Here is a 22,890-nt window from a genome sequence, read left to right on the forward strand (position 1 = left end):
CCGGGTCAGTCACGAAACCTGCAGTACTGGTTATGTTGACTAGAGGTCGTGGCAGCACTCTCTCAAAAATGAAGGCGACCACTGCTAGCCTCTACCAGGCTTCGGGAGGCGGCTAAAAGAGTAGAAATTGGCCAAATAGAGAGAGATAACATGCCGAGGGAGTTGGTCCGCTAAAGAGTACATTTTTCCGCACCCGGGCCGGGCCAATTTCTACTCTTTCCAGCCGCCTCCCGAAGCCGAGTGGTAGAGGCTAACCACTTTAGACTGCTGCTAACGTTACAATTTTGACCCCACTGAATTGTTATACCAAGGAGGTTAACCTCCTTGGTTATACAGACCAAAAAACAAACAAACAAAAAACAATGCCTCGTAGTTCGTCGGAGCAGAAAATCGAAAGAGAACCGTAAATGTTGGAAAACTCTGGTAAAGTAGCAAGGAATGATACAGACAAATGGGTAAAAACTCTGCATAGATAGACAATGTTTAATATAATGTCATGAAGCATAAACAATTATATTCATATATGAACATGTACAATACCACTTTTTCCATCCACCTTCACATTACGTTACTTCACTGATGAGTTGAACCCAAGTTTCATGGCACGTCTTGTCTTGTGGCATCGCCCCAGGTTTGACGAGTTGAGATTCAGTCCACGTAGACATAAAGGCAGATAGGAACAAGACAAAGTTACGATTTCACATAACTTTTTTTGAGAGGATAAGATGCCTCAAAATGTCTAAGTTTCACATATCTTTGATGAATTTTCACTGGTATCCTGATTAAAAAGTAGAGTTCTACTCTAGATCTGTTGCTGATCAACAGAGATCGAGAATTTTTCTGGGAATGCACTAATCATATATAACGTTATACCATATCAGTTGAGATTTAAAGTTTGTCACACAGTTTCGCACATTGCATGTCGTCCCCTGTACGTCCGTAATGCACGTTCGAAGTTGTCCTTCTGTATTCCACAGGCCTTGTCGAAGATTCCTAAGAGCAACACGCACGATCAAGGAAGCCGTGGCTTGCGAATATTCTCACGATTTGATAAAATACAGTCAGCATCATTGTTGGAATCGTTTCGACGACTTCTCGCGGAGTAGGAGCAAACTGATTTTTACATTACATCATCTTTACTTAAAAAAAAAAAAAGATCCATATTCTTGTACATGTAATCTGTATTCACTTGTTTGTAGGTATAGTTGTAGGTAGATTGCGTAGCCTGGCCTGGGTACCATCCTGGTTAGTCGCTACCGACTGTGGGAGCGGACGTGAACTAACCAGGATGGTACCCAGGCTAGACCTTGCGAACTTCATCGTAGTTTTTAATGTGTACAAGATTTCGAGTTTCATGGGCTTGAACTTCTTGAAGTCATCAGTTTATCAGTTTACTACGATACCCTTTAGCCCGTTCTTGACGTTTTGGCTAGTTGCTGGTGAGACTGACGACCACCTTCCTACCGCTGACCCCGGGCGTGCAGCCCATGCGCCCGTGCCCCGTCACCATGTTGTCCACCACCAGGACGTCCCCAGCCCGCCAGTGGAACCCCACCGCGTGCCTCCACTGCACCTGCTGCATGTGCGACACCTAGCGGACGGACGGGAAGTTCAACGTTTTTTTATTTAACCGAGAGAACCATGTATGAACATGTGAGGATATATGTCTATGGCTTCTGATATTGACCCCTTTCTTCATAACCTTAATGAAAAGCAGGTCGATTAAAGTATTTTCTGAATAAACCAAGGCTCAAACAAACAAACAAACAAACAAACAAACAAACAAACAAACAAACAGAAAGACAGGAACAAAAGTAGTACGGTCTTCTTCATGAAGACTGACCGAATTGGTCTAACCACGTGACCTCACGAACAAGTGACACCTGGGAATAAACAGGAAGAACAACGCGAGCATTGGTTCATGCATATGCAGCTACATTTAGTCTCAGACTAGCTCTGCTAGAAACTTAGAAAGAAAAGGATGAAAAAATCTTTAAAAAGTTGATCTTCACCTCTTCCGGTCTGAACTCCTCCCCGTCCCCGTAGCAGGTGTGGAAGGGGTACCGGAACTTGGCCCTCCCGGCGCCGCCGAAGTTTGGGTGCTGGTAGAAGTAGCTGCAGTGGTGAGACGTGGCCTGGTTGAACCAGAGTGTCTCCCCGGTGGCTGGGTGTTCCCGTGTGGCCGGCATGACGTACCAGTACGTCACCGAGTCGTCACTGTTCCACTGGAAGGAGAAGTCGCGCTCTGCAAGGAACTTCTCAACCTACAGGAGAAAGATAGAGGCTTTATTGACGCAACATACATATGCCCTGTATGTACTGACGCACTAGCCTCTACCATCACTCAACCGCGACGGGGGCCGACATCGTCTACCAGATACCTTTGACCCGTGTTGACGTCACACTTCAAAGAAGCCACGTGACAAGACTCACTGGGTCAGTCTACTGAGGAAGACCAGATTGACTGGTCGAAAGCTCTAGGTGAGAGAGCTTAATTGTGTTGGATCAAAAGCTTTAAACGTGTAACTAGCAACACAGATGAACTTTCGTGATAATACTCAAAACCACTTGGTGATCTTAAGACTTTCTAACATCTGCTTGGAGATGAGCCCATACCTCCTCCCTGTCCTCCGTTCGGAACGTCCGCTGCCAGCACCAGACGTCACGTGACCTGTCGGCGATGTTCCGGATGTAGCGAATTCCGCGCGTGCGCAGACGGTCGAGCAAGGCAGGGTCCATGTCTCTCAGCACACTGCGCATGTCCGTGATGGGCGTCTCGCCTCCATACTTCTCTCCGGGCGGTTTGATGCAGCAGAACATCAACTTACGGGACACAATAAGGACGGATTCAAGGGTGAAATAGATGAGGAAATAAACACCTTTTAGCACTATCTTGGACTTGGACCAAACTTCCGACTTCACCAGAAAGGAAGACGCATTATCGCCGATACGTGACCAAGTGTCAAGCGGTTCGCGTAAAATTGGCATATGCTGTTTCCATTCTGTTATGTCAATAAACTTGCTGTTCAGTGTTACATGGTATCTCTTGAGCCTAGCTCTGACAGACTCTGACACTGGAATAGTACTGAATGATACATGTAGTTGCTTTCTTATCGATGCTACCGACAGATTTGTTATAAGAAATATATTCGTTAGAAAAAATACGTAAACTCATTATTAGCCCCACTTGATTGAATATTATACTAGCATTTTATGTTTTAGTAATTTGGATGTTAAGTTTCATTTTATACCCCTTTTTATGTTCAATATTCGTTATCATACATTATAACATGTACAACTGTCATGCAATAAGTACCTAATACCAGCCCAGAAGAGAACAAGAAATAGCCATGCATTCAAGTACCAGAGTTATCAACCAAGGATTGAGGTGTTCAAGAATTCATTCTTTCCTAGAACTATCGCAGAGTGGAACTCACTGTCACCAAGTACAGTAGGGAGTCTAGGGACATTGTCAATAGATAGCTTTAAACAATGTGTAGAGCTAGAAGTTCAAGGGTTAGGTGTAACAAGTCGATCGGTGTAATATAGCCAGCTGCCGCCGCGCCGCGTGCCTGCGAAGCTGGTGTGTTACGCCGAAAGGCGGTTATACCGGCTATACAGATACAGATACAGAATAAAGTTCTTCATCTTCTCAGTCTAAATCACCTTTCTGGGCCAGTGCGGCAGGTAGGACATCTCTGTGTGCAGGTCTATGGTCATCTCCAGCGGAAACAAAATCGGTATATGCTGTGTACCCATTCTGTTATATCATTATCATGACTTGCTGGTCAGTGTTATATATAGCTCTGACGCTGGAATAGTTCAAGTACATTTGCTTTCTTATCTAAATCTAACATTTGTGACCAAGTAGGTCCTCTCGGTACCTTTCTGGGCCAGTGCGGCAGGTAGGACATCTCTGTGTGCAGGTCTATGGTCATCTCCAGCGGCTCGTCTGCCGCCGTGTACACCATGTCTGTCAGCTCCGACCTGGGGGGGGGGGCAACTTTCAACTTTAGTTCACCTTACTTATTAAACGGTGTCACTACGGTTAAATGTTAGTAAAAGCAGTAGGTAAGACCCCATGGCACCAAGAATCGACCTTATTTCATTAATTCTGATATACGTAATATTTTCGAGTTAAAAAACATTTTTTTTACGATAAATATGCATGGTTCTCCTAGTTATTTTCTAAATTTGAACTGAAAGTCACAGGCAGGGTCCCGTCAAGCTCCAAACATGAAATACTAGTAACAGTTGGGTCATAGAATAATAAATGACAATGACAATGATGTTTATTTACACATTCATGCCCATGTGTGCTAAATGCAGTACATGTAGTTTACATGATACAGTCGTATAAACACTACAACTCTACAGAAGTGCTACACTACAGCTATTGTATACACATGGGCGAACATATATAAGACTATCATTGATTGTATAGTCAGTACGTGTTTCTTCCCTCTTTTCAAAACAGACATGGCATGACGAAGGCATATGTGAATGCTTATGATGACGACGTATGACATTTTCCTCCCGATTGATGTTTTTCATCCCGTACACTGTATACTACTTTTGTGTCACACCGGTGGCACGGCTTTGTAACCTCGGACAAAAGTACAACATTGGCGGGGTCAAAAGTTTAGACAGCAACACCTGCTTGTTTACCTACACTGCCTTGACACACATGATAAGGTAGTCGCGTTTTGGAATATCCACAAACATGTGGTCCACATAAATATCTTAGATTCGCCTTAGCTTGACAAAAGACCGAGGGAAGGGGACCTAGGCTAGAGGTAGACCAATGTCTAGACTATCGGCTGTTTGTTTTTTGATCAAACTACTACAAACTACAAACACTGTGTCAAAGTGTCAAAACTGCAAACAGGTAGTGTGAGTATTGGGTAACGTTACTGACAGGTTCTATTTCTGGCCTCCTTGATCAGTCGACTCAGTAGCCAGGTTGAACTACAAACTTTCTAAAGGTTTATTCAAGTTTAACGCACGTGTTAAAAAAATTGTGCCTCCATCTCCCAACTATATTCACAAAACGTTTAGCCTTCAGTTAATGAACCAGCATTTTATGTCTATTTCTTTCACAGCCAGAAAGTTCTGATAGACAAATCTTGTAGCTACTATGAGAATGTCATGATGATGCCATGATAGCCAATTAAATTCTCGATTGAGAGAGTGAGGTGCTGTGGTGGTAAAGTGAAACTCGTCATCACGATATACATTGATTGATGGTCTCCTTATTACATATCATTAATGAAGGCGTCAACCTTAGATAGTGCAGGTATTAGGAATGACAGACTGCTCAATATAACCAGCTGCCACCGTACGTGCGTGCGTCACGTTGAAGAGATACTGGTTGATTAATGCAGATACAGAAGCTGGTACGACGTATGTTACGACGGAAGTCACTTAGAGCGGTAATGCACATACAGAAGCTAGTATGTTACGATGAAAGGCAGTCCGGAGACAGATAATGTAGAAGTGAAAGGCAGTTGGACTGGTACCGGTAGATACTGAGAAGCTGGTATGTTACGCACGACGGGAGGTACCTCGCCCTGGAATGTAGAAACAGAAGCTCGCCTCGCGGTAATTACGCTGAAGAGCGGTTAGACCGGTTGATTACAGATTCAGCTGACTACTGCGTGACCGCAGAACACTTATCTCCTACCAGGAAATGGAAAGTGACGACCCTGCCTCGCTCTATACTATATAAGTTGCATGCAATGCTCTTGACACTTTTTTCTCCTAGGTGGTTACTATACAAAAATGTATGGCCTTATATTTCTCTTGTTTCTATGATAAAATTATACCATTTTGGTGTAGCGAACGTATTTAATGCCAATTATTGCCTCCCCCTTCTGTCAAAAGAACTTCTTCCCCCTTCTTCTTATTTCAATGCACAATAATATAATTTTGGTATAGCGAATTCGAACGAATGTATTGCTTTCCCGTTCTGTCAGTGTATTCGAGTGAAAAAAATACAATAAAAACGTGTCACATGCATTGTTAGAATGCGTGACTGTCAGCAATTGTAAAATATCAAAGGCTTTCATCAGATTTGCTTTGAGATAAACAGTTTGATGTTTCCTTGGGCCCTGGCCAACGTTAAACTTTACATCGTGGACGTTAAAGATGATGCAACCCTTACCTTTCAAATTTTGCCTACCTAGGAATACCTTAAATATACATTGATGTCATTGATTTAGAAGAGAACCTCAACCACCTGTAAACCCAGCCTCAATGACACCCCCTGTATGTGGTTAAACAAGGTTAGATTTACAGTCCGTAGATATATAAGTTTTCGTGTCAATTAAGCTGAATTTATTGACCCTTTCCTGTAGTGTCATTAGCTGGGACTCACCACAAAGTTTTAAATCACTGTATGGTTCACATCAAACACGGGAATGTTGTTTTTAGCCCCCGCCCAACTTTCTGCCTTACGCAAGTCTTAATTGTTTGCCCACTTTTGGCTATAACAGCCATAACAGTTTGAGTTTATGGACTAATTATCGATACGAAAATGATTTTAAAGCAGTCCACTGGACGCCATCGACATTTAAGGATATTTCATGTGCTGTTAGATAGAAGGTTTAGCAAGAGCTATGACTTCAACTATCTTTTACAATGGATAGAATTATACAAAATGGATCAAATTTTATCAACTCACCTGTCCACGGCGCCACCTTTATACACCATCATATCGTACCCCAGCCCTTGGCACAGGCGCCCGAAGTCCTGGTCAGTCCTGACGGGCAGTCCTCGGAACAGCAGCGCCCCCGATCGCGTCAGCTCTCGGTCTATCACGCCCTTCACCACCGCCGACCACTCCTCGATCCCCCCGGCGGTGTCTCCCGGCTGGAACATCGCCGGAAAGCCCGGCCGGGCCCGGCCCAGGAACTCGGGAAAGCCCGCGGATTGCGAGCCGCTGAGGTACGGCCTGCCTGCCAGCCGTGCAGGTGTGTACGGCGGCGGCTCCTCTACCTGAACGAGCCGCGGGGTCGCGCCCTGCACCGCTCCGGTCCCGCTGAACCACCTGCCCGGACACGCACGGAACAAGGAAATCCTGCTGTACATGTACACCGGCGGCGAACACAGTTTTAAAGGGATGGATGCCGCCATCTTGAAATTGAACCGGACGCCCATCTAACTCTTGACCCCTCCGTGTTTTTCCTCACTGATCATTGCATGAAGCAAACGCACTGCGGCTTTTGTTTGATTAACCGATCCAAAGCACGCGGGACGATACTAATGTAACATTACCTTCGGCTATTTGTGACGTGACTGCTGCATCGCAGGGGTATTACCTGTGCAATAACCGAGGACGCGCGTTAGCACCTGGTCTCACTTGAGCATGGGCATTAAGTAACGTCCTTGACCCGCGTAATGTTATGTTTTCCTAGTGGTTGAGAATTTTAAAGAGCTTTAACTTTAAAAATATTTTAAAATGTCATATGAAACGTTCTGTCGTTTTTATCTATCTGTATCTGTGAAACCACACAGCGTATCACTTTGATAGATAATACTACTTGTATCGCAAAGCGATTCAGGTAGCCAAGTGTTATGTTACAGGTGAACTGATAAACACAATGTATAAAGCACGAGAAGGACAATCCCCTGCGGCAAAGCTATAAAACGTGGCATTTTAAATCCCAAGGCTGACGTATTTGCCATGGATAGCTGGCTCTGCCATGGGAGAATGGAGAAGGCAGAACGCATGTATTTTGTGAAAAGTGAAGGTTTTTTTTAACACAACCATTTCTTCCTATGTAAATTCATTACACAATTTTGGCTGAGCGCCAATTAGATATTAAGATATTTTGCGCTGTATATTAGACTAAGCAACATGCAACGCCTTCACTCGGTCTGAGTAAGTAACATGCAACGCACAAACCAATGGTGGTTACTGCAGTACTGTAAGTGTTCGATAGGGGGAGGGCGGGAGCTGTTCCTTTAACGCTTTCAGACCTGCCCCCTATCCTGCGCAGACAGTACTGCAGCAAGTGGTTGGACCGAACCACAGGTCCGGTGCTCTGGGGGTTTCTGAAACGTCCCGGTCGCAAGGGGAAAACGCCGCCTGTCCGAACCGCCCCCTATCCTGAACACACAGTACTGCAGCTCCCCGCCATTGGTTGGACCGAACCACAGGCCCGGTGCTGTGGGGGTTTCTGAAACGTCCCGACTCCCGCCGAAAACGCCGCCTGTCCGACCTGAATACCTGCTCAACACGAACAAACCGCCCCCCATAGAGACGCCTGTCAACACGACACCGCAAACATCGTGCCCGAACCGCTCCTAACCCCGCCGGCACTGCCGGGGCCTGCCGTCCGGTAACCCCTGCAGCTACCCCGTCCCGGGGCGGGAAAGTGGCCTGTGCGGCGGCTTTAGGCGGGGTTTTTGAACCGTCCCGTTGGTTTGGTATGCAGCACATGTCCGCGCACGCCGGGTAGAGTCAACAAAACATCCCGCTGACTCCAACCTTTTACACTGGTGGGGCCGCCAAGGATTTGAACAAAATCAAATGTACTATGAGAAGAACTTGCATTGCAGGACAGTTGTACATGATACAATCATTTTAACTACATGGTACAATGTAAGGCATCATTAAACCTTGAATGAGGACATCAGATGAACTTCGTATCTGGTGTTTGGTGCATTCAAGGACGAACAGAATCTATTGCAGACTGGTGTTTACTTTCACTTGTTCGATACACAACGGTACAGATGTCGCGTGTGTGTGGAAACCATGATCATGACTTGCGACTGCGAAGACTCGAGTTAGTAAAATAAATCAGTTGCTGTGCGCCTCTGCCACTGCAGAGTGGCCTGAATATCAACTATAACTTATCTAGATCCTAGAAGCATCATTCATAGATAAACAGTGGCCCAGTCATAAGACAATGGCATATCTAGCATAATGACTGAAAACAGGCCACGGACAGTTCTGTGCGCGCCTGCCTCCCCGCCACAAACCGTCCTGAAATCCGTTGTTGCCTAAAAAGCTGCCTGGTCCAGAGGAGTGACCTCTGGATGACCCGTGTGTGCGGAGGATGGACACGACAAAGTTGGGGTTTCTGACCCATCCCTGTTTGCGTCTCGCGTCTTCTTTTCGCCTTTTCTGCCCCGTCCTCGCGCGTTCTCGCTAAATTTCTGTCCCGCCAACATCGGACTAGTTCCTATTTATAGACGATGTACTTCGCTTGTCATAAAAACCGGTATTTGTGCGGTAAATGTGGAGTTTATGAGGAGGAAGATGGTAGTTTCAGGGGTTTTCGGACTGTCCCTTCGGTTATCGAGCAGCTTCTAGGGCTTGTATGAGAAAACCGGTTGGCGCCGGTTTGGGTCTAGTCCATTCTACGTGCGGGGGTGCGGGTGCTCCTATGTATGTCCTTTTCGGTACAAAAACCTTATCCGTTTTCCTCATTTCTCTTCTTATAACAAGTTTTAACGTTGATATGATGCAAACAAGTGTGCTTCAAAATATGTTGCCAAATTAAGACTCTTGTGTGGAAACGCGAGCATTTTCTAAAATTTCGCCTTACCTCAACAAAAAATCCCTCCAACCTTTGTACCTACTTAAAGTCTGTCCTGATCGCAAACATATTCCCCAGCTTCGCTTGTGTCTGACTAGTAACGCACCACAGAAACACAGCTCGCACCATGTTGCCCGGCGCTCCCGCTATCATGAAATCCGCTTCCCAGGCGCTGACTCGGGCGGCGCGGCCCCTCCTGGTCCCCCGGGCTCGCGCGCTGGGTCTAGCGGCCCCCGAGCTCGTCCAGTCCGACAACCTCCCCAAGTACAACGCGGCGAAGCTGGCCGGGCGCCCGTTCATGCCGGGCTCCGAGTCCAAGGGCCTCCCCGCCACCCTGAACCCCATCCGCGTGGACTTCCCGGCCGTGTTCCACCCCAAGGCGCCGGGCGACGCTGACAGACTGCCGCTGGAGGAGTGGGGCGCGATGGTGAGGGAGATCGTGGACAGGGAGCTGCCCAACACAGGTACGACCCTTTCAGACTCGGCGATCTGTCATTTCTCTACAGAAGTGTTAAGGGCGGTACGGGTCTTGACAAGATATTTCATAGCAGATTTCCTACTTTACAGTGACAGGCGCTTTTAAGATCTGATAGCATAAATGTATAGAAATAACATAGAAGAACTGAATGCATGTATTACTGAACCTTGTTATGCATATATATAATACAGTATACATTGTACATATACTTCTACTTCTGCAAAATACTGGAACATACTTATACCTGTTGCTTCTTAAACCATTCATGCTTACACTTCACTGGGTGTTATAGAGGTTTTAAGATCAACATTTTCGGTGCAAGATGGGCTGCCTAAAATTAGCGAAGTCTGGATGCTTTCTCTTTTTCGCTCCGAATAAAAACGTTTTATGAACAAACATTACGGTGTGACGAGTCGATCAGTCGACCAGCATGTCATGAATGTGCGCACACAACTTGATGTAACTTTGATGTAAGGATACGGCTCATTTTCAGTCTTTTCCGCCTATTTCGCAACATTGGTCCGGACTTAGGACCTCGAGGCAACCTGTTAGAAAATACAATACTAGAAAAGAGCATTTTTGTTGCAAAAACAGACGCAAAACACTTGTTGTCCTCATCAGGACAGAATTGGGTCACAACAGTGTTGTCACGCGGACACCCATGCGACGTCCCACCCACTGTAAAATATCAACAGTTGTTTGAAGCTCCTTGATCCAACAGACAAATAGCGGGACCGTCCATATGGTCGAAGCTTACTTACTGTTTCTTGGAAATAATTCAGCGTGTTTGGCCGATCCATCTTTCCCAGCTTTTAGAAGAGATCTGTTGGAGCATAGAAAATCTATTCATCTGAAACAAATCTATATCTAGATGCTTCCAGAAAAGATGCCCAAACAAACAGCTAGGCTACAAGTCAACATAGGACCAATCTTAATTCCCACACGTGTTGGGTCCATCCTTTGATCATTTTATAAACGGGGACAAACGAAACCTAATTTCTCGTGTCTCGCTTTTATGGATCCCTCATTGACTGTTGGCAAGTTTTCGCCTCTTCTCTAAAGTACACATATATTCCGAAGGGAATAAAGCAGACTTTTCAGTGTGATGATTTTAATTGTGATCGGACACAACAACAGGCGTTTTTCAAAGGTCCCAGACAGGGACTGTTTTTCTTTAACATGTCATGATTACACACCAGTGACATCCGGGAGATACTTTTATCTGTGTGGGACATGGTTGGTTGGTGTTCGGCTGTAAGTCAGCAGAGCAAAGCCAACCATTCGGGATCCCGGGAGTAAGTCAGATGTTTTCGGGGTGTGTTCGGTGTCAAATTTGATTCAAATTTAACTCAAAGCCTAAATCCGGTCAGACTGCAGAACGCCAGCAGAATAACGTGGTCGGCTCGTGTTCGGGGGCAAGGTTGGGGGACTTAAAGCAGGTCATTGTCCGACCATACGAAGGCAATAAACCAAGAGTTTTCAGATTGAAAACTTCTCCAGTTCTTCGAAGTCTTCGAAGAAAATTTGAATGTGTGAAAATGCTGTAAGTTCTTTCCACACTCTTAATATCCAAGCAGATGTAAGGCGTAAGCTTGTTCATGTGCGTCTTTTTCTTGTAGCCTCTAGTAGGCTTCGGGAAGCGGCTAAAGGAAGAGAAGGGATGCCAGGGGAGGTGGTCCCTGATAAGTGTAAGAGAACAGTTTGTCGCTCTCTTATCGCGGACCAACTCCCCTGGCATAATCTGACTATTTGGCTGATTTCTTCCCTTTTCAGCCGCTTCCCGAAGCCTGGTAGACGCAACGTCTTTTCGTAGTTTCTTCTCTGTCTGCCCAATGGTTTAGACCTATTGTGGATTCCCGCCAATGATATTGCCAATGAAGTCAAAGTGGAAGAGGGTAAACGAAACGACGTATGAAGTATAAAAGCGCAAACCGTATGCCTACCTTGAGATTAATTTTGGGAAAGAATCATCAGAATTTTCGCACAGTCACATTTGACTGGCAATTCATTATTAACCCCAGTATGAAGGCAATCGACCACTGACGTTGTAGTTAAAGAGAACAGACAGGACTTTGATATTTGTAACAAAGTGACCGACAGCTCTTTACATAACTCGACAGGCGGGTGCCAGGATTGCTATGCTACGCGCATGTGTATCGTTTCTGTATTTGATGAGTGCTGATTGCGTCATACCACATCGCGCGACCCAGACTCCCATGTCAGCGGTTCTGTGAAACGACCTTGGCTTTTTTACTTTAGCGGCACCTTTACAGACGATTTTACATCCATCGTGCGACAAGGACATGAAATCTTTGGTAATTTTGTAATGTCCGCTCTGTCCTTTGATTTTTGCTATCACCAATTCTTTATTCGTGGTGGTTACTATCATTGGCCAAGCTTTCAAAGGTTTGTAACTTTTTATCTGCAACAACGAAGAGGACCCAAGGATGTACCGCAGTCGGAACTTCACTACAAGATGTTCGTGACTGGCCAAAAAATTTCATTTCGAAGTAGACTGTATCAAATCTGTAGGGGTTGGCATTTCTAAGCCTTCGTATTAAATTGCGTTTTAATTGCGCGTCAGTGCTATCAAAAGTCCGCCACGAACCACTACAACTTGACAGGTGTAGATATCACCCACAACAATGGAGCGCCTGTATTAAAACCACTCAAGCCTAACGGTCTATTGTAAGTAAACATCACGCCCACTTAAGCCCATGTACCGTAGGCTGTTCACATGCATGGTAAGATTGGCACAGGAAAAAAAATTGCGCAATGCTACAACCGGATCTGTCCTGTAGTGTTTACACGACTCCGCATACCTGTGGTGAATTATTAGACAATTTAGACAATCATTGGGAACTTACACTTCAGCGTTGCTAGCCACATGTTTTCACAGTGACATACTTGCTTATCTGCACCACTTGTTACAACTTAGATGTTCAGACATCGCCGTAAAGTTTCTGAATGACCACCAGCAGGTATTATAATATTTCATGTGGTGGGTAGCTGTTGGCGTGTAACGTTAACCCTTGGTGTGTGAGGGTTAAAGGTTTCTTCTTTGTTTTCACCTTGGTTTTCCCTTTACTGCTTTGCTTGGATTTATATCGCTTAAAGACTTTAGTAATGGTAAATAAGTTGACACCGGTTGGGTGTCAACTTTTTTGCTTGCTGTGCATTTGTGCAAGTTACATCTTACGTTGTTTTGATGTGTTTCATTGCAATTACTAGTATTATCGATATCATTTTGACGGTTGGCGGGAAAGTTTTCGATGTGGAAATGTTTTCCTCACAGAGACTTTTCAGGGTTGAGGTGAACGTTTTAAGCCTGCACATACCTGCACGATACGACCAGGGCTTCATAGCGGAGCTAATAAGAGATGGTTCTCAGGTTGGCGATTGAAAAGGGAAAGTTGGAGTGACAACTGCAGTACTTGATGTCGGCCTGCCCACCAGTTTTGATGACTCTGGGACGACGAGAAAAGCAGACGACAGCGAAGCACCCTTAGCTTATCTTTGATATTTTCAGGGATTTTAGGGTGCAGCATGCTGAAGTCACTATTCTGTTTCCATGAACACTGATAACTAACATCGACAGCATAAGCCGGCGGAGGAGGAGACACTTCTATATTCTTCTCTTCCTTGTGAATTTAAACATTTACAGCGAGGCCTACGGACCCAAGACCTGAAGTTAAGACAACAGGTAAAGGTTTTAATGGTTGAAAACACAAAGGATGGTGTTTCCATGCCACAACTCAAACGGAAAGAGCGTGAACCTAGCTGTTTACGAAGAAAACTAGGCGGCTACGATTGAAGTTATTATAATATTTACTGTAGAGCTGCCGCCTGCTTCGTCATCTCCGGATGCACCTGCCACGGGGTCAGACGTCACCCTGGGTCAGAGGTCAGCTCGGGACCCGAGGTCATCCTAGGGTCAGAGGTCACATGGCACTTACATGTTCTCTGTTCTATGGCAGCCCGTGAGCGGTCTGGGCGGGAGCGGGGCAGCAGGGCGCGGTAAACTCACGTATGTGGTAAAGAGCCGCAAACCACCATCTTTTGTATGGAGGCGGCGTTGTGCTTGCGTTTCGTCAGTAGTTGCTTTGCTGTATAGTTTTCTGGGGGGTTGTAAAAAGTTTGACACTCATTACAATAGCTGGAGGAGGGATTTTAATACTGTTTCCTGAGGTGAAAAATATTATTTAGTCCTTATCAGTTGTTCACTCATGTACGTATTTTTCCAGACTGTTATAGCCATTTGCCTTCACGTCATTTCATTACTAAATCGTAAAATAACATCATGGATTTTGTAAACTGACTACAGTGGAAGAAAGTATGGGTGATGGGGCCGGGGTGGTGGGCCACTTGTATAGTACAGTGAAGAAAAGTTGCAGGGAATCTTTTCAAGGAAAAAGAATTAAAGTTTTCCGTCGAAGCAAACTGTGGAACGTACCGTGTCCTACCTTTTAATTTTTTATCTGATGCTTTACCTTCCTTTTCTGAAAGTAAAACCGCCTTGTTTGTTTGTATTGTGTGTCCACAGGTGTGCTGCTGTTCCGCGGCTTGCCTATCCGGACCCGCGAGGACTACGCTCGGCTGTTCGACGGGACAGGCCTGGCGCCCAGGGACTATGTCGGACACGCGGGGAGGAGGTAGGGAACTTACAGTGTTTAAATCATCTACTGTTGACATGTTCCGTCCTTTGTTAATCTTGTCAGTGTCCACTAACTTTTTATAGTGTATACTTGAACTGCCAATACTACTTGGACGGTCTCAGTACACTGGGAAAGGGTACCGATTGACCAGGATTCAGGCGAATATTATAGTGCAGTCCCGAATACGTCGTCTAAAACATCATACCATTAATTTCAGCATCATTTGTGTGTAAGTGAAGTTACCAATAACAACATCTTAAACATAGATGAGCTCTTCAAGTCTGTTTGGTCTCTTTGAAGTCACTGTTTTATGCGTTGCTAAAAAGCACAGCATATATAAGCAGTGCGGGTAACGTTACTACATTGCTAGGTTACTTCCAGTACCTTGTTAACTTGCTTTCATACTAAGCTACCACCTTGTGTTTCCCTCCTTAGGGAGCAGTTGGACACGAACGTGTACTCCTCTAACGACGACCCGCTGGAGTACACCATCGACATCCACACCGAGCTGTCCTTCATGCCGGCACCGCCGCAAAAGGTGGGGCAACAACAACAACAACAAAAACAATAATAATAATAATAGCAACAAAATAATCAACAACACAACAATAGCAACAACATCACAACAACCAAGTCAACGTCACATACAAAAATCAAATGCCCTGAGCATATGTACATTGACTATGCAACAACACAACATCACGTCTTAGTAACTTGAAAAACGTAACCCTATCAGAGGTCAATGAAAGTTAGACATCCAGCAGGTAGAACATTACGTAATACAAATCTTCTTGGTAATTCAAACCAAATCAAGCAACTTCGTCAGACACTGATGAACAAAGGTAGCGGAGGCTGTCTGGCTCTTCAGAATATTCATCTAGTCGTTTGATGTATTTTGCCTATTACTCTATGATTGTTTGATGATTGACCTATGACCAAACAAACAAACAAACCAACAAACAAATAAACAAGCAAACAACATGTTGTTGATTCCCCAGGTGATCTTCTGCTGCATCAAGTCTCCGGGCGAACATGGCGGCGGAGAGACGCCCGTCACGGACATGCGCGGTGTGATGCGCGACCTGGACTCCTCCCTGCTGGACCGTGTGCGCACGCGCCAGATCCGGTACGTGCGCAACATCCCCGACAAGTCCCGCAGCAGCTGGAACTGGCAGTCCAACATGCACACCGGGGACCGCGAGGAGGTAACTGTATTAATTTGTATTTATTTACTTATTTATCTATTGTGTTCCTGTGACCCCCCCCCCCCTCAACTGGACCTCTAGGAAGAGCGGCCGACAGGGCATTTCCAGTATAAATAAAGGCTATTGATTGATTGATCTGTATCTGTATAGCCTTTATAACCGCCCTTCGGCGTAACACACCAGCTTCGCAGGCGGCGCGGCGGCAGCTGGTTATATTACACCGAACGACTTTTGAACATCTAACTCTTAACATTGTTTAAAGCTATCTAATGATAATGCTTACTTGGTGACAGCGAGTTCCACTCTGCGATAGTTCTAGGAAAGAATGAATTTTTGAACACCTCAAACCTTGGTTAATAACTCTGGTACTTGAATTCATGGCTATTTCTTGTTATTTTCTGGGTATTAGGTACTTTGTAGTTGGTACGTCCACCAGTTAATTATTCATTTTGTACATCATGCAAAAAGGTGGAGCGGTTCCTGACCGGCAAGGGTTTCTCCTACCGCTGGAACGCCGACGACTCGCTGTCCTACTGGTTCAGCACGGACGGGCTGTGCGAGCACCCCGGCAGCGGGGAGACCTACTGGTTCAACCAGATGACCGAACACAACGGATCCTGCTTCAAGGTCCACCCCGAGTTCATGAACGAGGTCAGTGTTTCTTCCTCCCCCTGTTTTTAATCGTATAGTGTGCAATAGTGTATACTCTTGTGTTCTGTGTACACTGATTCGCAATTCAGTGATTTGTTGTTCACTGCGTAAGATCAATAAATAGTTCTCGAGTCTAATGTTCATTGGGGAGTTCCACTCTGCGATAGTTCTAGGAAAGAATGTGTTTTTGAACACCTTGGTTGATAATAAAGTCAAGTCAAGTCTAACTGTCACGTCACCCTGTCTCTCCCCCCAGACCAAGGACATCTCGCAGTTCCCCAAACACACCTCGTACGGGGACGGTGAGGAGTTCTCGGCGGAGGACCTGGCGCACGTGCGGGAGGTGCAGTGGAAGAACTCGTACGGCTTCCACTGGCGGGTGGGAGACGTGCTGGTCATGGACAACTTCATGGTGGGACACGGCCGCATGGGCTGCAACCCCGGCGTCACGGAGAGGAAGATCATCGCCAGCATCACCAAGAACTGAGCGGACTGACTCATAGCAAACCATGAACCTGAACATTTCGGCCATATATATAGGTATATAGTAGAGGGGATTCATCTCGCACACGCAGTCGTCCTAGCCTCCATAGCATGCCAAAAAACTGGGGGGGGGGCGTCTTCATGGTCGTTGGGAGCTTTTATGTGTTATTTTCTGTTTGCATATAGACAACATAGCCGGCCTGGTTGAATTACCCCCGTTTTTTGAACTGGGATAGTAAGAAAACAGCAGAAGACCTCCAAACCCCAGTTCTATAAGCCTGCTACGAATGTTACAGTCGTCCCTCAGTAAGACATCTGGAGCCACAAAGTTCCCGTTCAGAACTTTTATTCAGCCTGTCACATATGCCTCCACTGAGGGACGACTGCGTGTGCGAGATGTCGGTTAGTTTGAGGAATGAATTCCCTCTACTATAAACTGAACATTTCGGCTATTTCGGAAAGCCAAGAGTTGTCAACATTGATATTATCATTTTTTGTCACCAAGAAATTATTATCTGCTGTTTTCGCATGGCTTGTGTATATTACCCGATGATCAAAATCATCAAGGACGTAGCAGCTTATTCGGCAAACTAGAAACTGAACATCACAACCTTAAAACACAGACATTCTTTTGGTATAATTTTTCCTTACCAATGTAGTCAGCTTCGCCAAGTAGCTCGGAGACACGAACTGTAAATAAGTGTATTCAGTGCAATTCTAACAGTGTCGGATGAGCGAGCAGTACGGACCAAAAAGGATTAAGGTAGGGTGAATCGTTGGAGAAGTTTTTTTGTTCAGTTTAACAGTTTGTCATTTTTTCCTCGGACGTTCTTGTTTTAACTTGTACTCGTTTAGAAATGTCTTCTAGATAGCGTTCCCAAGACAACCCTGCTCTGATCATTCCATGATTATTTGCATGTTGTACAGTTTATAGTTTCTAGCTTAGTTTTTCTCCTCGTTTTTGTCACCACATGCAGTGTAGCGTGTGACGAAACGTTACAAACTTGTATGAAATATTCCGAGCACGAAATGTGAAGCTGTGAGGTTACCGGACATTTTCTGTACTACAAATGTATTAGAAATAGCGTTATATATACATGTATAATGTTATAGGCTTAAATAACAATTATGATTACTGGTAGATAGGTTATTTAATCTAGTCTATGATATGCTGTATCGAAATGTCGTATATGCTCGTATAGAAATGTCAAGCAGCTAACTTAAGACTTCCTTCTATATTTTATAAGCATTACACTAGTACTCGCGCGATGTAGTCGCTTCATGTCAATAAGAATGTAAGATATTACGAAAACAATATAAATTTAAATTGTGAGATCGCCTGGTGCGTGTGTTTGATTTATATATCGAGTCGTGGGTTGAGTTTCCACCCGAGTGAAAGAATAGACCACATAAATGTGAAGGTAATCATAATAGGAAGCCATCGACCCTTAAAGTAGTTAGTGCCCTGGAACAGATTCAGGGACATGTCACCCTGCTTACTGGTGCATGACGGGAAAATGATGAAGAATCGATGTCGTTGACCTTCCGACATCTTGAATTTGGGCCAAAAAGAAGGTCCCGAATGTGTGACAAGGACAAGTGTTGTTGACTACATGTATACGGACAGGTTTGCTGAAAATTCATCGTGCCTTGCTTGTAGTGGGTCCAGTATGTGTTTGCGGATCAGCCAGTGAAGATTAGAAAGGCTCACAGGACAGGACCCGTCGGCAAAGCTAGCCTTGGAAACACCTAGCTAGCCCTGTTTACATTAGTGTTGACCTGTTGGCACCGTGTCACATGGATGACATGTGGCAGGACGGATCTAGGTCGATGGGAACTTGATGTAAACATAGTATATGGCTATTATCAATGGGTAAGGCATAAGACATATTGTCTTAGGTCCTTGTGGGTACTTGGTTCTGTCGTGGCCTGCTTGAAAATTCTTCGACATAAAAATGTAGTAGAATGTCCTTGATACGGCAAATGTGACCGCGCCGGCACTACTCGATGTCGACCAAAACTCATGCAGTACTAATAGTTTTCAAACCTGGCCTACGTATACAACAAAAGCGAACTGTAATTTCGGATGTTGAAGGAAGGAGGCGACTGAAAGGTCCTTGCATAAAAAGAGATGCCGTGCCACTCTTTATAGTATAAATCTCGATAGACTTCAATCAGACTTTTGAAAGTTTTCGAGTGCAGGCAGAGAGACTGATAACGTCTATTTGCAAAAATGTGTCTGGCTTGCGTAAGTGGTGAGTCCAAAGGTCTGAAGGAATTGTCCTATAAATGTAGGGCATCTACGAGCGGCCCCTCTAGCCTAGCCTCCTTCGCAGTCTTGTTGGGCGTGGGCGTAATTTTTTCTCTGAGCGACGCGAGTAATATGCCGCCGCGAGGGACGATTTGCTGCCGAGGGAGTTTTTGCCACGGAGAGAAGGTTCTCTCCGTGGCAAAAACTCTGCTGCCGAGGGAGTTTTTGCCACGGAGAGAAGGTAGAGATCAAAAATAAAAGGAAGATCTGAAAAAAAATTAACCCTAAAGAAAGGGCCTAGGGACACGCCAACGCCACCCTTAAAGTATAGTCTCCACCAGAGAAGAGAAGGTAGCCATTTGCCGGCAAATGGAGCTTCTCTGGCCAGCTACCTTCTCTGGTAAATTAATACCCTTTTTAGGCCGATTTCTACGATTTATTCAACCCTTCAGGAAGTCTGGTGGAGATTAGGTTACTGACCTGAGTGTGCCGCAGGTAAAACAAATACAAAAGTCCCTGCGTATGTGGACAAATGGGCGAGGCCCAAACCGGCGCCAACCGGTTTTCAAGGAGGTAGAAGCTGGTCGATAACCGAAGGGACAGTCCGAAAACCCCTCAAACTACCATCTTCCTCCTCAGAAACTCCACAATTACCGCACAAATACCGTGTTTTATGGCAAGCGAATTACATCGTCTATAAATTGGAACTAGTCCGATGTTGGCGGGACTGAAATTTAGCGGGAACGCGCGAGGACGGGGCAGAAAAGGCGAAAAGAAGACGCGAGACGCAAACAGGGATGGGTCAGAAACCCCAACTTTGTCGTGTCCATCCTCCGCACACACGGGTCATCCAGAGGTCACTCCTCTGGACCAGGCAGCTTTCCAGGCAACAGCGGATTTCAGGACGGTTTGTGGCGGGGAGGCAGGCGCGCACAGAACTGTCCGTGGTCTGTTTTATCATTAGGAGCGCTTTTCAATCCGCAATTCCTCGGATCAACGACTTATGACGGAGCCACTCCCTCTATGAATGGTATTCGTTTGCTTGAAGTTTCTTCTACATATCCAGTGAGAGATTATGTGGATTATGAAAGGACTATAAAAACTAGTACTAGTCCGAGTTTGCAGGAGAAAGTCGTCCCACCGCGAGTCTGAGTCATTGAGTTCTGTATTTATTTATTTATTCCATTCTATTCTGTATCGAAAAAGGGAAGTGAACAACTGTCCGTAGTAGACTTTGTATATACGCATGGCAAAATTTTTCCTCTATTTACATGAACGCCAAATGTAAGACCAGATGCGGAGGTGGATCATAATACACAGAAGTTGGACAGCAGCCAGAATGGCGGCCCAATCACGGCCAGTCGTGCATAGCCATACACACCTATAAATCTCCAAGCAGATCCCTCTCGGTGGCAAAAAGACAGTATCAAATTGGCCAGACACTAGTATTAGCCAGAGAAACTCCATTAGCTACCGACGGGGATCAGGACAAAAAAAAAACGGCCATATATAAAAAGGTAACGATCTTTCCCCACAACCTCTGCTTGGAGAGTAATACACACCATGATCAGCTGGCCGGCTGCCCACAAAAACATACCAGATCAATCCGGTCTGAGGGTCACCAGCGGTCAACATGAAAGACGCACAAGAGGACATCGCATATATTAAACTTTGCTGAACACATCCGGTTGAAGATGAGTCAAATCTTGCTGTTTACGTCATTATAGCCATAGATCCCGTACACACAATAATCACCTGGCCGGCTGCCCACAAAAACATACCAGATCAATCCGGTCTGAGGGTCACCAGCGGTCAACATGAAAAAAAAGGGAAAAAAGGCGAAAACAAACAAGGCGGGCCGAAAAAAAACAAGGTTCCTACATTTCAAAATTTTGACTCAATCATTGTACAAATGGTTTTTATTCAGTGGGAACATCACATATGCACAGCCAGCATTACATATCACTGCATCAAAGTAAGAAACAAAACATCAAATCAGAGCCTTTTCTTGTCTCCTCTCTTCGATAGGTATCTGCCATCCACCTTCCGGCATGGCAACAGATGTCTTTGCCCATTTTCGGCATGTTGACCACTGTCAGAAGGCAACAAAATTTCTTTTTCTTTTTTCAAAATCAGGCGAAAATTAAATGCACGTGCATAGCCATAGTACACACAATAATCACCTGGCCGGCTGCCCACAAAAGCATACCAGATCAGTCCGGCTTGAGCCTGAGGGTCACCAGCGGTCAACATGAATCGACGCACAAGAGGAACAAAACATCGCATATATTAAACTTTGCAGAACACATCCGGTTGAAGATGAGTCAAATCTTGCTGTTTACGCCATTATAGCCATAGGTTCCGTACACACCATGATCAGCTGGCCGGCTGCCCACAAAAACATTCCAGCCAGATCAATCCGGTCTGAGGGGTCACCAGCGCTCAACATAAAAGAGGACCAAGAGGAACAAAACATCGCATATTATTATAAACTTTCCAAAACACATCTGGTTAAAGGTAGTCCAGTCTTGTTCCATTTTACGTCATTTCAGACATGATACTTTTTGTACTACATGTAGTCTTTATAGTCGTTGCATACATTGTACCATGTACGACTTTCGTGCAATAAAGTTCTTCTAATAGTATCAAAATTAATTGATTTAATCATTTGTTCAATTCTTGGCGGCCCCACCAGTAAAGGTTGGAGTCAGCGGGATGTGTTGTTGACATGTGCTGCATACCAAACCAACGGGACGGTTCAAAAACCCCGCCTAAAGCCGCCGCACAGGTCACTTTCCCACCCCGGGACGGGGTAGCTGCAGGGGTTACCGGACGGCAGCCCCCGGCAGTGCCGGCGGGGTTAGGAGCGGTTCGGGCACGATGTTTGCGGTGTCGTGTTGACAGGCGTCTCTATGGGAGGCGGTTTGTTCGTGTTGAGTAGGTATTCAGGTCGGACAGGCGGCGTTTTCGGCGAGGGTCGGGACGTTTCAGAAACCCCCACAGCACCGGGCCTGTGGTTCGGTCCGACCAATGGTGGGGAACTGCAGTACTGTGTGTTTAGGATAGGGGGCAGGTCGGACAGGCGGCGTTTTCCCCTTGCGACCGGGACGTTTCAGAAACCCCCAGGGTCCGCACGCAGGAAAAGCTTCCGTCTGCCCCCTATCGCGTCCACGCAGTACTGCAGCAGTCATCATTGATTTGTGACGTTAAATGTTGCGTACACTACCCAAAAGTACCTGAATGGATCATTATGGGAATATGGGGGTTAACGTTTTGGCTTTTACTCCATTATGGAACCAACCAAGAAATGAACGTCTCTGTACAGAACTATGACATTAGTAGCTTGATGTCGTGGAAACGCCAAACCTAGACGGCGGTACAAATAAAGCTTTTGTTTTTTAGCTGCATGGTATGATATTTTGTTCAAATGAGAAATATCCCCAACTTTTACTCCCTTTCTTTAAAAGTTAACAAATGCATTCACCCCACCAATAACCGGCTTTAATTTTAGGACTTACATCATCGAAACTGCCCCCTTTGTTCCACCAAACACGGTAGTAACTGTCACAAGACCATATATTGTTTAAAATGCAGAAGTGAAATGCGGAAGTAATTGTATAAG

The 22,890-nt window shown here is 45.3% G+C and overlaps 2 protein-coding genes across 2 annotated transcripts; one reads left to right on the forward strand and one right to left on the reverse strand.

The window, feature by feature from the left end:
• Nucleotides 1–1,330: 1,330 nt before the first annotated feature.
• LOC109487402 (dapdiamide synthesis protein DdaC-like) lies at nucleotides 1,331–7,399 on the reverse strand. Its single transcript, XM_019791391.1, has 5 exons — nucleotides 6,683–7,399; nucleotides 3,885–3,987; nucleotides 2,617–2,823; nucleotides 2,013–2,264; nucleotides 1,331–1,591 (listed from the first exon to the last, which is right to left on the reverse strand). The coding sequence occupies exons 1-5, from the start codon at nucleotides 7,156–7,158 to the stop codon at nucleotides 1,430–1,432; spliced, it is 1,200 nt and encodes a 399-aa protein (XP_019646950.1). The 5' UTR covers nucleotides 7,159–7,399; the 3' UTR covers nucleotides 1,331–1,429.
• Nucleotides 7,400–9,549: 2,150 nt separating this feature from the next.
• LOC109487403 (dapdiamide synthesis protein DdaC-like) lies at nucleotides 9,550–18,350 on the forward strand. Its single transcript, XM_019791392.1, has 6 exons — nucleotides 9,550–10,009; nucleotides 14,567–14,675; nucleotides 15,114–15,216; nucleotides 15,677–15,883; nucleotides 16,352–16,534; nucleotides 16,791–18,350. Exons 1-6 carry the CDS (start codon nucleotides 9,673–9,675, stop codon nucleotides 17,019–17,021), a joined length of 1,170 nt encoding a protein of 389 aa, XP_019646951.1. The 5' UTR covers nucleotides 9,550–9,672; the 3' UTR covers nucleotides 17,022–18,350.
• Nucleotides 18,351–22,890: the final 4,540 nt, after the last annotated feature.

The sequence above is a fragment of the Branchiostoma belcheri genome, unplaced genomic scaffold (genome assembly GCF_001625305.1).
Source record: "Branchiostoma belcheri isolate BF01 breed outbred unplaced genomic scaffold, Haploidv18h27 scaffold88, whole genome shotgun sequence".
Classification (NCBI taxonomy): Eukaryota; Metazoa; Chordata; class Leptocardii; order Amphioxiformes; family Branchiostomatidae; genus Branchiostoma; species Branchiostoma belcheri.